This window comes from Ovis aries, chromosome 2, assembly GCF_016772045.2.
Source record: "Ovis aries strain OAR_USU_Benz2616 breed Rambouillet chromosome 2, ARS-UI_Ramb_v3.0, whole genome shotgun sequence".
In the NCBI taxonomy this organism is placed as follows: Eukaryota; Metazoa; Chordata; class Mammalia; order Artiodactyla; family Bovidae; genus Ovis; species Ovis aries.
The window spans coordinates 231,820,051-231,833,255 of NC_056055.1; the positions used below are offsets into that span (position 1 = coordinate 231,820,051).

The 13,205-nt window shown below is 38.6% G+C and overlaps 1 protein-coding gene across 50 annotated transcripts in view; it reads right to left on the reverse strand.

Moving 5' to 3' along the window:
* The window catches only part of TRIP12 (thyroid hormone receptor interactor 12), a 154,159-nt gene that overhangs the window by 16,242 nt on the left and 124,712 nt on the right, over positions 1-13,205 (reverse strand). For 27 of the 50 annotated variants that reach the window (XM_060410447.1, XM_060410444.1, XM_060410436.1 and 24 more), the window contains 10 exons: positions 12,761-12,902; positions 11,516-11,707; positions 9,692-9,843; positions 8,053-8,225; positions 7,508-7,581; positions 7,226-7,425; positions 6,445-6,572; positions 5,095-5,246; positions 4,266-4,408; positions 2,861-3,017 (listed from right to left, as the gene is read on the reverse strand). In XM_060410447.1, coding sequence (XP_060266430.1) covers positions 2,861-3,017; positions 4,266-4,408; positions 5,095-5,246; positions 6,445-6,572; positions 7,226-7,425; positions 7,508-7,581; positions 8,053-8,225; positions 9,692-9,843; positions 11,516-11,707; positions 12,761-12,902 — 1,513 coding nt within the window. The remainder of the gene's footprint in view (positions 1-2,860; positions 3,018-4,265; positions 4,409-5,094; positions 5,247-6,444; positions 6,573-7,225; positions 7,426-7,507; positions 7,582-8,052; positions 8,226-9,691; positions 9,844-11,515; positions 11,708-12,760; positions 12,903-13,205) is intronic. The other 23 variants (XM_060410455.1, XM_060410452.1, XM_060410449.1 and 20 more) reach the window with 1 other exon arrangement.

Consider the following 13,205-nt stretch of genomic DNA (forward strand, 5'->3'; position numbering starts at 1 on the left):
CCAATAATGCTGAGGAAGCTGAAGTTGAATGGTTCTATGAAGATCTACAAGACCTTCTAGAACTAACAACCAAAAAAGATGTCCTTTTCATTATAGGGAACTGAAATGCAAAAGTAGGAAGTCAAGAGATACCTGGAGTAACAGGCAAATCTGGCCTTGGAGTACAAAACGAAGCAGGGCAAAGGCTAACAGTGTTTTCCCAAGAGAACACACTGGTCATAGCAGACATCCTCTTCCAGCAACACAGGAGAAGACTCTACATGTGTACATCACCAGATGGTCAATACCAAAATCAGATTGATGACATTCTTTGCAGCCAAAGACAGAGAAGCTCCATACAGTCAGCAAAAACAAGACTGGGAACTGACTGTGGCTAAGATCATGAACTCCATATTACCAAATTTAGACTTAAATTGAAGAAGGTAGGGAAAACCACTAGACCATTCAGGTATGACCTAAATCAAATCTCTTACGATTATACGGCGGAAGTGACAAATAGATTCAAGGGATTAGATCTGATAGACAGAGTGCCTAAAGAACTATGGTCAGAGGTTCATGGCACTGTATAGGAGGCAGTGATTAAGACCATCCACAGGAAAACGAAATGCCAAAAAGGCAAAATGGCTGTCTGAGGAGGCCTTACAAATAGCTGAGAAAAGAAAAGCTGTGAAAGGCAAAGGAGAAAAGGAAAGACATATCCATTTGAATGCAGAGTTCCAAAGAATAGCAGGGAGAGATAAGAAAGCCTTCCTCAGTGATCAACGCAAAGAAATAGAGGAAAACAATAGAATGGGAAAGACTAGAGATCTCTTCAAGAAAATCAGAGATACAAAGGGAACAGTTCATGCAAAGATGGGCACAATAAAGGACAGAAATGTTATGGACCTAATAGCAGCAGAAGATATTAAGAAGAGGTGGCAAGAATACACAGAAGAACTATGCAAAAAAGATCTTCATGATCCAGATAACCACGATGGTGTGATCAGTCACCTAGAGCCAGACATCCTGGAATGCGAAGTCAAGTGGGCCTTAGGAAGGCATCACTATGAACAAAGCTAGTGGAGGCAATGGAATTCCAGGTGAGCTATTCCAAATTCTAAAAGATGATGCTGTGAAAGTGCTGCACTCAATATGCCAGCAAATCTGGAAAACTCAGCAGTGGCCATGGGACTGGAAAAGGTCAGTTTTCATTCCAATCCCAAAGAAAGGCAATGCCAAAGAATGCTCAAACACCGCACAACTTCACTCATCTCACATGCTAGCAAAGTAATGCTCAAAATTCTTCAAGACAGCCTTCAACAGTACATGAACTGTGAACTTCCAGATGTTCAAGCTGGACTTAGAAAGGGCAGAGGAACCAGAGATCAAATTGACAACACCTGTTGGATCACTGGCAAAGCAAGAGAGTTCCAGAAAAACATCTGCTGCTACTGCTAAGTCACTTCAGTCGTGTCCAACTCTGTGCGACCCCATAGATGGCAGCCCACCAGGCTCCACCGTCCCTGGGATTCTCCAGGCAAGAACACTGCAGTAGGTTGCCATTTCCTTCTCCAATGCATGAAAGTGAAAAGTGAAAGTGAAGTCGCTCAGTTGTGTGCGACTCTTCACGACCCCATGGACTGCAGCCTACCAGGCTCCTCCGTCCATGGGATTTTCTAGGCAAGAGTACTACTTCTGCTTTATTGACCACACCAAAGCCTTTGACTGTGTAGATCACAACAAACTGTGGAAAATCCTTCAAGAGATGGGAATACCAGACCACCTGACCTGCCTCCTGAGAAATCTGTATGCCAGTCAAGAAGCAACAGTTAGAACTGGACATGGAACAACAGACTGGTTCCAAATCGAGAAAAGAGTACATCAAGGCTGTATATTGTTACCCTGCTTATTCAACTGTATGCAGAGTATATCATAAGACATGCTGGGCTGAATGAAGCACAAGCTGGAATCAAGATTGCCGGGAGAAATATCAATAACCTCAAATATGCAGATGATACCACCCTTATGGCAGAAAGTGAAGAAGAACTAAAGAGCCTCTTGATGAAAGTGAAAGAGGAGAGTGAAAAAGCTGGCTTAAAGCTCAACATTCAGAGAACTAAGATGATGGCATCCGGACTCATCACTTCATGGCACATATATATGGAAACAGTGACAAACTTCATTTTTGGGGGCTCCAAAATCACTGCAGGTGGTAACTGCAGCCATGAAATTAAAAGACACTTGCTCCTTGAAAGAAAATTATGACCAAACTAGACAGCATATTTAAAAGCAGAGAGAGACATTACTTTGCCAACAAAGGTCTAACTAGTCAAAGCTATGGTTTTTCCAGTAGTCATGCATGGATGTGAGAGCTGGACTATACGGAAAGTCGAGTGCTGAAGAATTGATGCTTTAGAACTGTGGTGTTAGAGAAGACTCTTGAGAGTCCCTTGGACTGCAAGGAGATCCAACCAGTCCATCCTAAAAGAAATCAGTTCTGAATATTTATTGGAAGGACTGATGCTGAAGCTGAAACTCCAATACTTTGGCCACCTTATGCGAAGAACTGACTCACTGGAAAAGATCCTGATGCTGGGAAAGACTGAAGGCAGGAGGGGAAGGGGACGACAGAGGATGAGATGGTTGGATGGCATCACCGACTCGACGGACATGAGTTTGAGTAAGCTCTGGGAACTGGTGACATGACAGGGAAGCCTGGCATGCTGCAGTCCATTGTGCTGCAAATAGTCAAACATGACTGAGCGACTGAACTTAAGTCTCTAAACCAACACGGAGAATTAGATGCATCACACGTGTAGTTTTCCCACTATTTTAAAAGCTCAGTATGGCTTAACTTTAAATACTTATGGGAGAAACTTACTTTTTTCCTGTCCAATCTAGGTGCAACTCTGCTATCTTGAGAATCAGACTGGTTGATCTCTGGGTTGGTATCAAGTAATCTTTGCATTGCTCGGTCCCGATCAAATGCAGTTACATAGAAAAGCATTTGCCGGGTATCAAAAGGGAAGAAAAATGGGCTGTAAAAAGATGCGATATAAATTTATTAACTGAATTAGAATCAGAACCCACTTAAAAATCCTATCTCAGAAACAACTTTTGATATGATACAATTAATAATTATAATGTAATCAATAAAAGTGGTCTACTCAAACTAATTTTGAATAATTTTCATAATTCTTGCATGAACTAAGTGATTTAGTAATAATACATTAAGCAGCCATTCACTATGAAATCTGAAATTCAACCACAAAGATCAAGTCCATCCTAGATCATCTTAAATCTACCCAACAATCTCTTAATAAATATGTATAACATGATTAGGGAAGACTAAATTTTAAAATATAATCACCACTTCACCAGGTTACCAGCCCACCCCATTCCACCATACACACACAAGTAATGGTTTTACTAAACTTATGATTTTCCTCTTAGTTTCTGCATTTGTCAAGTCACTCAAAACTGCCAAAAGGCAGCTGGTGGTTTTTAAACAAATGAAAGCTACAGAAACACAGGCCTTGCTACTGATACACGATTTTGGAAGATCTTGACACAGAGCTGCCAAGAGCATTTCTTAGGGCTTCCCTGGTGGCTCAGAGGGTAAAGCGTCTGCCTGCAATTCAGGAGACCTGGGTTTGATCCCTGGGTCAGGAAGATCCCCTGGAGAAGGAAATGGTAACCCACTCCAGTACTCTTGCCTGGAAAATCCCATGGACAGAGAAGCCTGGTAGACTACAGTCCATGGGATTGCAAAGACTGAGCGACTTCACTTAAACATTTAGTATCCATCACTGAGCGACTTCACTTAAACCTTCAGTATCCATCATGTCCAATACGGAAATTCAGGCAAGGATGTGGAGAGTGTGACTAGAAAACTCAATTTTCTTTCATTTTAATTCATCTAAATGTAAATACAGCCACATGTGGCTGTGGTTACTGTATTCACCAGTGTAGTCCTATTGTCTCTGAGAATGTAGGTCTGGACCCAAAGAGGCTTGGAGAATCAACCAACTCCACCTTTGTTTTGCAATTTTATGATGGAAGACAGTCGAATCTCTTCGGTCAAATATCCTTCTGTTCTTTCCTATTTCACATATAAAGACACTATCAAGTAGACCCAGGACTGGCCCCAGTTCACCCTGTCTGGCCACTAAAGTGACACCATTAAATAGGCTCAACTAAAGACTATGCTTTTGTAACAAATTATGTGGAGACCAACACAAATGGTAACACTCTCAAGCCCACCAGGACAGAAGTGATTGTCTTACCAGGTTTTTCCTAGTTCAGTGAGCCATGTAGGGATGTTTCCTGTCATGATTACTAAAGGATCTTGAAGCTGCCTATTTGCTTTTGCTGTCAACTTACTGTTAATAAATTCACTAGTTGGAATAATCTCCTTGCACATTGCATTCTGGAAAAAAAAAAAAAAAGAGTCTATTATGCAGTAAAACATGAAGATTACGTTTCTGATCGTCTCCTTTATCCCCAAATACATACACAGTTGTGCTTAGGTATCCCCTGCTGGCTTCTAACATACAGCTTCTCATTGGTATGTCCCAACCCAAACAACAATTTTTACAATATTGCATAGCTGAAACATCCCAACCCCCACAGGCTGCTGGTGCTAGCTCAGCCATGGACACACCAGCTGATGTTTCAAGCAAGGCCAATTCCCCTTCATTCTTCCCTCCATTATTTTTACGTTTTGAAGACAGCATTCAACTTTTGCCTGACCTCATATACATCCTGAATAAATGGACTTGAAGCTAAACGTACCTAAAGATTTAATTACAATAAATTAATGTTCAATTTTTACTTTTTGCTTGATTAGACAAATTATAGCTAGAGAATAATTTATGAGTCTGCCAAGAAAACTAATCCAAGAACATGGGGTGGGAGCAGGGAGGGAGAGGGAGGGAGAAGCTCCCACTGACAAGTACACTGCAAGTCACTGGGCTGGGATTCCCGCTATTTGGCTGAATCACTGTTCTTCTTTCTAGTACAACAGGAAATTGATCAACCACTAGACAGAAACTAAGAGATAATGTGTTATGACAATACAACAGGAAAACTTCAAAAGTAGACAGCATTACTCACATCATACAAGTAATACCAATATCTACTGACGGCGTGTAAAACTCTTAAAAGAAGAATCACATCTAATGACGGGTCTTCAAAAGTGATATTTTCGGGTGCTGTGGGTATGAGGTAAACTTCTAAAGGATTTGATACGGACGGGCACACTCCATCTAGAGGGCAAGAATTCAAAGTTAAGTGCTGATCAAAGTTAGAAAGTTGTAGCTAATAGAGCCAGCATCATCTCATGGTGCCTAAAACAGTGACCACAAGTGATTAAGGTTTAACGCTCAGTATCTTATTAGTAAGTACTGATAGCTTAAACATTTCTTCCTCCTTATCTTATAGATAAATCATCCAGGCTTAGGAAAATTCCACTTTTCCTCTCATACAAATACACTGTAGAGGAGAAAAACTGACTCCTTTGCATTTCCTCTTTACACTAGAAAAACAGTTAAGAAGAAAATGGCCATAGAGGAGTAAAGACAAAATATTTACATTCAGTTATAGGTATTTCCTGCATTTTTTAATATCCAGTTTTAAATGACCATATAAAACAGTGTGACAGTTTCAAGTAGGAGCTGAGATTCCTTTGCTGTTAGATCTCACAAAGTAACAGCAATTAAAAAAAAAAGATTGAGCTGTTATCACTTACTTTTACCAAGCCAAGAAATTAAAAAGTACAACATGATCACTGCATAAAAGGGCAATTTTTTAATATTGAAAGCACAGAGACAAATATCTCAAAATAAAGACCTTCTTATATTGAAAAAAACTTAGTTCTATGAAAAACAAAACTGCTATGATCACTTATTTCTGTGGACCAGGGAAATTTCAACATCACCAGTGACTGGAAACCCCTGATAGGGAGTGGTCCCCTAGGAAAGCGGCCTATCAGTAAGGCATGGTTACCATCATATTAAAAAAGGGCGGGAAATGAGCAAAATCAGCCTGGAAGGAAATATTACAAAGGAAGGTAAGTCAACTGGGAGGTGTCAACTACTTTCGGTAATCATTTTATAACCTGGCAAAACTTTCTATTCCTTCTATTAACTGTTAGATCTTACTATTATAACAAGTAACAATAAAAGCTAAGGGACACCCTGCCAATGACTAGTCTCTTCTTTAGTGAATATGTTCTACTAATGAAATTTGCTTTTGATTTCATGAAAAAGTTTTTCCCAATATTCTCTGAAGATAAGGTTTCATATGGTTCAATTTAAAGCAACCAAGTGTTTGTAGTAATTTATATCTTTATAAATTATACGTAAAGCTTCTACTACTAGATATAAAACACTGTTAAAACCTTGAGGGCAGGAAGTCTACTGCCCCATGGCAGTGGCAATCCACTGCCCTGTCGGCATCGCTCACCATTCCACAGCTCATCATGCTTTTTTGCATTTCTAGGGGAAGTTTTTGTTGGAGCTGTCTGGGCTCTTCCTCTTTTACCACCAACACAATCTTTATTACTTTCTTCGTCCTCTCGCACAGGTTTGTACCTAAAGTAATGGAGTAGGAAAACCAAAAGTAGGTTTTAAAACTGCAAGTTATTCTCCAAGGCCAAAGTACAAGCCACTGATAACACAGTTACCAGAACAATTCTCTGGTATCTAGCCACAGTCTCCCTAGTTCTGGATTTGGACAAATGTCAGTGGGACTGCTTCCTAGAAAAGACCCCCTGAGACCACCATCCTAGGAGGGGCCAACTCCAAGGCCTGGTTCTGGGAAGAATTACTCTCTTTCAATGAGTATGCAGATATTCATCAGTAACGTAGGAAATTACACCCAAATGCCTCTAAGGGATAACAGGTGCCAAACTTCCTACTACCTACAGGAATATCATCGTAGTTCTTTTTTGACTTAAAGGCTTGAAGCTACTATTAAAGTAGAGACAAGTTATGATTATTTATTGCCCAAACACATTTTCATGTAAATTTAATGAGGAAGCTAACACACACACACACACACACACACACACACACACACACACGATGGAATGCGCACACACACACACGATGGAATGCTGAAAGTGGCTTTTAATAACAAACTACAGAATTTAGAGTCCATTCTCTCCTTATGCAAGCCAGCCAGTAATAGGAATTCCAAAACACACGAACACTGTTGATGAAAAACCAGTCATTTTCAGACTTGCCATATTGTATGAGTTTTCGTCCAAATGCCAGCTCTTCCTAGAGGATTGCTCTCATCATCCGTGGACTCCCGTTCATCTTCAGCCTGTATACTGAACTGCCGTACTGCCTGATACACAGTCATGTTATACGGTAGCAAATGCTCTCCGATGTAAAACTGTAGCCTGTGTCTCACATTTCCAGAATTTAAGAACTGAGCGGCCTAAACAGAGCAAAAACAAAATCCATTTAAGCTATCGGCCCTGAACTCTACACATTAAAACATTGTGGGAATAGCACCCTACCAGAGATTCGTCTATTTCCTCATCAGAGCCATCGTCGTCACTGTCTTCGTCGTCATCTCTTACTCTTCCATACCCTAAGGACCCAAGAAGTCTGTTACATTCCTGGCAATTTTGGGTGGCAAAGAAAAACCTATATATACACTTGTCAAACTAACATACTCCTAGAAAAACATGTATATTACGTTTTGATCTAATCATTCTTGGAAAAACATGTATATTACACTTTGATCTACAAAGCAGAAAGATCTAAGAAAACTGTCAGGTACAAAATGTCACTTCTATTACATTACATTACAAACTGTCATTTCTATTACACCAGCATAAATTAACCCATCACCCACCCAGTCATCCAAGTAAGCAGTCAACCCCTAAAAAAATTTAACGTTTCTAAATACTACATATAACATAAGTAATGAGCACCCAAGTTCTTGATGCTAGGTTTTGACAAACACAGCAATGAACAGGGAGATAATGTATATATCCCTTAATGTTAATTTCATCCCAAATGTACACATAAACACACAAGATACATATACAGAAAGTACCTCTAACTACAAGGTATCTCTCAATAGCCTGCACCAAAGCCAGGGGGTCAATCTTGACAGGTCCACCTTTCCACTGCTTCACATTTGCACAGTCTGGATGTCTTTGTAACTGGCATTTTAACTGATGTGTGTTGAAAAATTTTAAAGCCTGTGATCCTCTGTTGAGAGAGAAGCTCAAGATAATTTGTGAAAAAGAGTTATTCTATTATTTTCAAAATCAGCATACATTAATTAAAATAAAAGCATGATAATACAAACTCTGCATTTTCCTGAGGCACAAAGTAACTATGTAAATAGTACAGCCAGCAATTCCAAGTTATTGGAAAAGACTTATCATAAAAGAGGATATGTACACATGCATATGAGAACATTCAATCAACATTTCATCTCTGTCCCACCATGAATCTATGTGAGCAGAAATACCTCATCACTGAGAAGGAATTATTTCCCCAGGATAAAGATTCCTGAACCATTTGGGCATGCTCATTTCTGCAATATTTTACCATTACCTACTAAGTCCTCTTTATTTAAAAACAAACAATAAAACCTCATTTTTTGCTTTCAAAGATTTCAGCTACAAAATTACTTTAAAAACTAACCTTTACATTTTACTTTGCTACAGTCTTTTGAGTGAAGCAGTTTGACAGCTATATCAGTCTAGACCTGGTAATGATATTTAATTACTCATTTCTGAAAAGGTCTGGCAAGAGTAAAATACAGAGGAGTTTAAAACGCAGCTAAGAGGTTTGATAAGGCATGCAAATAGGGGTATTGGAAAGAATATTCCATTATATTGATACATACATATGCAAACATACATACTTTACACAAATTCAGATAAAAATGAAAAACATTATGGTTTCCTCATGTATGTATTAGAAAGTACCCCTTTAGTTCATAAAAATCTTCCAGGACAGTTTAATAATCAAAATTAAATACCACTCTATACATTAAGTTTCAAAGCAGGAAAAAACCTAGACAACACTGATCACTTCATTATTCAATATTGCATACCGTTTTAATTCAGTCAAAACTTTAAATATCTTTATGACACACCAGACTATATTTTTTAAAACCAAACTAATTTTTTAAAAGTTTTTCAGGCTGTTAGCCATAATATTCCAGGAAGCTTGTAACATTCTGTAAAAACACATCAAGGAATTTAATGTATTCTTTCTATACTTGAGTCCTGTAAAGCTACTACATTATGGGAAAAAATAAACATTTATTCGTCAAAACCCATTAAAACACAAAGTTATAACCACTTGGATCACATATGAAATCACATTATTACACAGAATGTAATCATTTTGTCATCTGTAACTACAAACTTCTTGGAGAAAAGCTTTATACATTAAAGTACATCAATTTAAGGAAACTAAGCCTAAATTTAAGGAAAACTAAGCCTACTGTAACTTGCCAACACAAGTTGGCTTCATATTTTCAAAACATATTTAAGATACAGGGTATGATTTTAGGAATAAAAGTTATTTGATTCGCGTATTAGAATATTTAATCTCCTCAGTCCTTATAATGAGTGTTCTTTAAGCAGACCAAGATGTCAAGAGACCTCTTGCCACTTTACCTCAACAAAACTATAAATCCAGTGGCAAGAGCACACCTAGGCAAGGATCCTTACCTGCCTCCTGTCCCATTTCCACTGGGAAAGTCATGCACTTTGACTGGAAATTGTTCCATCTGGCTGAGGCAGTTGTTCATTTTGTGAACTAATGCCAACAAAGGTGCATTACCCACTGGTTCTACTCGTTCAATGGGCTCTTCTCCAGGAAGCTAAAGTTATAAATAAACCAACAGGTTAAGCAAGGCCTCATGAAATGGAACCACTCAATAATATTTAATAGGCAGTTTTATAAAAGACTTACTCTATTGTATTTTTTTGTGATGGATTTAGCTGGAACAATGCTTCCAAATAAATTATTTCAATAAACACACTTTTTATATAGGCATACAATCCCGTATTCACAATTCCTAAGTCCAAAAGGCTTGAAAACACTACTCATTTGGTGGCAAAATCTGACCCAGACAGATACATGGCTGTTTGAAGTCTTTATTTACCTTTATTTAGTAGGAATATTCATGTTTTGTTGCAAAAATACTTAATGTATATGGAGTACTATTCAGAATCTACTGGGGATTATCAAATAATAAGTGGTGTATGTACTGTATGGCAAAACTCATGAAACCCATCCAGCCCCAAGGAATTTCCGGTAAGTAATTATAGACTGTACATAATTTTAGCATGGTATAAAACTATATCCAGTATTAACTATACAGCTAATGAGTCACGAATAATTATCAATTCTACTTTAGGTCGTGGAACAAGTTAAAATAATGCAAGCAATGCCTGCAAACAATGACCAGACACGGTGAGTTTCACTCACACACAAGTGAGCTGTCCTTAGCCCTATTACACAGTCGATCCAGAGAATCGCCTTCTGTTAAGCCATTATGAACAAGTAGAATGGTGTTAAGTTACCAGTGTCCGGGTTACTCTTTTGCTTTCACTCACTGAGAGTGAAGAAAGTGAAGCTGCTCTGTAGCTTCTGGTCTTATGATCCACATTATAAATGGTGATCGACCATTCCTCAATGAAATTGTTAGTTCTGTGTCTTACATAGAAAATAGAAATGTTTACATATACTTTTATCTTACGCCTATAGATACATGATGTCTACCATATTTCTATTAAAAAATATACTGAAAACTGCAATATGCTCAAAAACAGATATTGAGAATCAAATACATTCACAACTGTTAGTCGTGTTAGTTGCTCAGATGTGTCCTATGCTTTGTGACCCCATGGACTGTAGCCCGCCAGGCTCCTCCATCCATGGGATTTTTCAGGACAAGAATACTGGAGTGGGTTGGCATATCCTTCTCCAGGGGATCTTCCTGACCCAGGGATCGAACCTGGGTCCTTCCACATTGCAGGCAGACTCTACCATCTGAGCTATCAGGAAGTGAGAGTGAAAGTCGCTCAGTCGTGTCTGACTCTTTGAGACCGCATGGAATATACAGTCCACGGAATTCTCCAGGCCAGAAAATGAGTGGATTGCCCTTTCCTTCTCCAGGGAATATTCCCAACCCAGGGATCAAACCTGGGTCTCCCACATTGCAGGTGGATTCTTTACCATCTGAGCCACCAGGGAAGCCCAAGCTACTAGGGAGGCCCAAACAATTAATGGTCTGTCTTACACAAAAACACAGAATCAAGATACATCAATCACAGTATAGGCACTTGCTTCACCATTTTGTTGTGTTACTGTTTACCTAACGCATAAAAGACCAAGGAATCCATATGTGTATAATATCCAAGTTAAAACCTTTACCTCAGTATCTTGACCAAGAAATATTAGAAATTACTCCTGGGATGAAAATATTTGCATGAGTAAAAAATTACTCTCAAAATAAGACACACAGGCATGATTATTAGGTAACTTACCGGAGAAGAAAAAAATACATGAAGGAATCTCTTTAATCTGATCTCTCTGCTCACAGCGTCCTTTTCACTTTTAGATGTCAAATAAAGCAACAGCTGCTTCACAAATCCACTGTGTTGGATTTCAAATGATGAAACATCGGACTCTGAGACTATGCTACGGATTTCTACAAGGCACTCAGCTCCACCATCCACCTGAAAGAGATGAAAACAGTATTCACTGATTTAGAGAGTCCTTAATAAGTATACAATTCATATTTCCACCAAAGCAACCCAGTACTTAAACACCTTTAAAAAAGAAATCAGGGGCAAGTGGTACATACTTGGTAGATCCTTGAAAAACAGTATCTTACAAACACACACATTCACAAAATGTTATTATTTCATGACAGAAAACCAGTGTCCATTCTGACATTAAAAAACAACAACAACAAAAACTTCATATTTAACCAATGTAGTTGTATTAAAGAAAAAAAAAAAAGACAAAGGATGAGAAAGCAAATTGGAGGAACAGAGATATAATACCAAAATGAAAAGACAGAACAAGAGTTTAAGGTGTGGCTTTATAGTACATTTGAAGACTTAATGAAATAGACAATTTCTTAGAAAACATATGCTACTCACACAGATCAAAGTACATCAAAAATGGAAAAAGGATCAGATGAAACACAAAAGGTTTATGACACCTCTACCCTTTCTGAGCACTCTTAGGGCACAGGTAAAGAGCGGTGAAGGAGGGGCTTTCTCCTTCACTTAGGAAACTGCTAGGTTGTAGAGTCCATAGACATTAGAACTGGTTTTTTTTTTCTTTTTGGTCTTCATGTAGTGACATGAAACATATTTTAAGTATTAACTGTGCATGTCTCTAAGTATATCTTAGCCCATTTTCAAACTGAAACTTAAGTGGTCTAATGTGGAATCTGGATTTACTAGTCTGTAAACAGGCTAGTACCTGTAGCTGGAGACACCTGACAGGAGAGATGTGCCCGAGGGACACTTTATTTGTTAAGAGATCTGGAAGGTGAGGGAGAGAAAAGTCAAAGACCAGATGTCTAGCACACTTAATGATAAGATGAGGAAGCACGGAAGTCAAGAGACAAGTTAAAGAAACGTCAGCGCCAAAGGAGCAGGTCTGGTTAGAAAAGTTGCTCTAAGACAAATAAATCCAGGGAAATCTAGGGTCACCAAGGCAAGGAGGAGCCGGATGGAAGAGTCCAGAGAAGCAGCTAGGTGCACTGGCTGCAGTACCTGGAGGTTGAGTTGTTCGGTCGCAGCACAAAGTCTCTGAAGGACATTCAATGCAGGGTTGCTTCCATCCATGTTCTCAGAACTGAAGTAACGCTCTACAAATTTATGTGCCTGCTCTTTAATCCAACCTTTAATTTTTTCTCTGCAAGAAGGAAAAAGATATTAAAAACTCAGTGTACATAGAAAAGTTTTCAATTATAACTTCTGGTCAAAGGCAGATAGCTGCTACATTTAAAATTCTTTTTTGGCCTATGTTTATAGACTAGTAAATCTAGATTCCACATTCACTTAAGTTTCAGTTTGAAAATGGGCTTATACCTAGAGAAATGCACAGTTAATACTTAAAATACATTTCATGTCACTACATGAAGACCAAAAAACAAACAAACCCAGTTCTAACATCTATGGACACTACAACCTAACAGTTTCTTAAGTGTTAACCTGA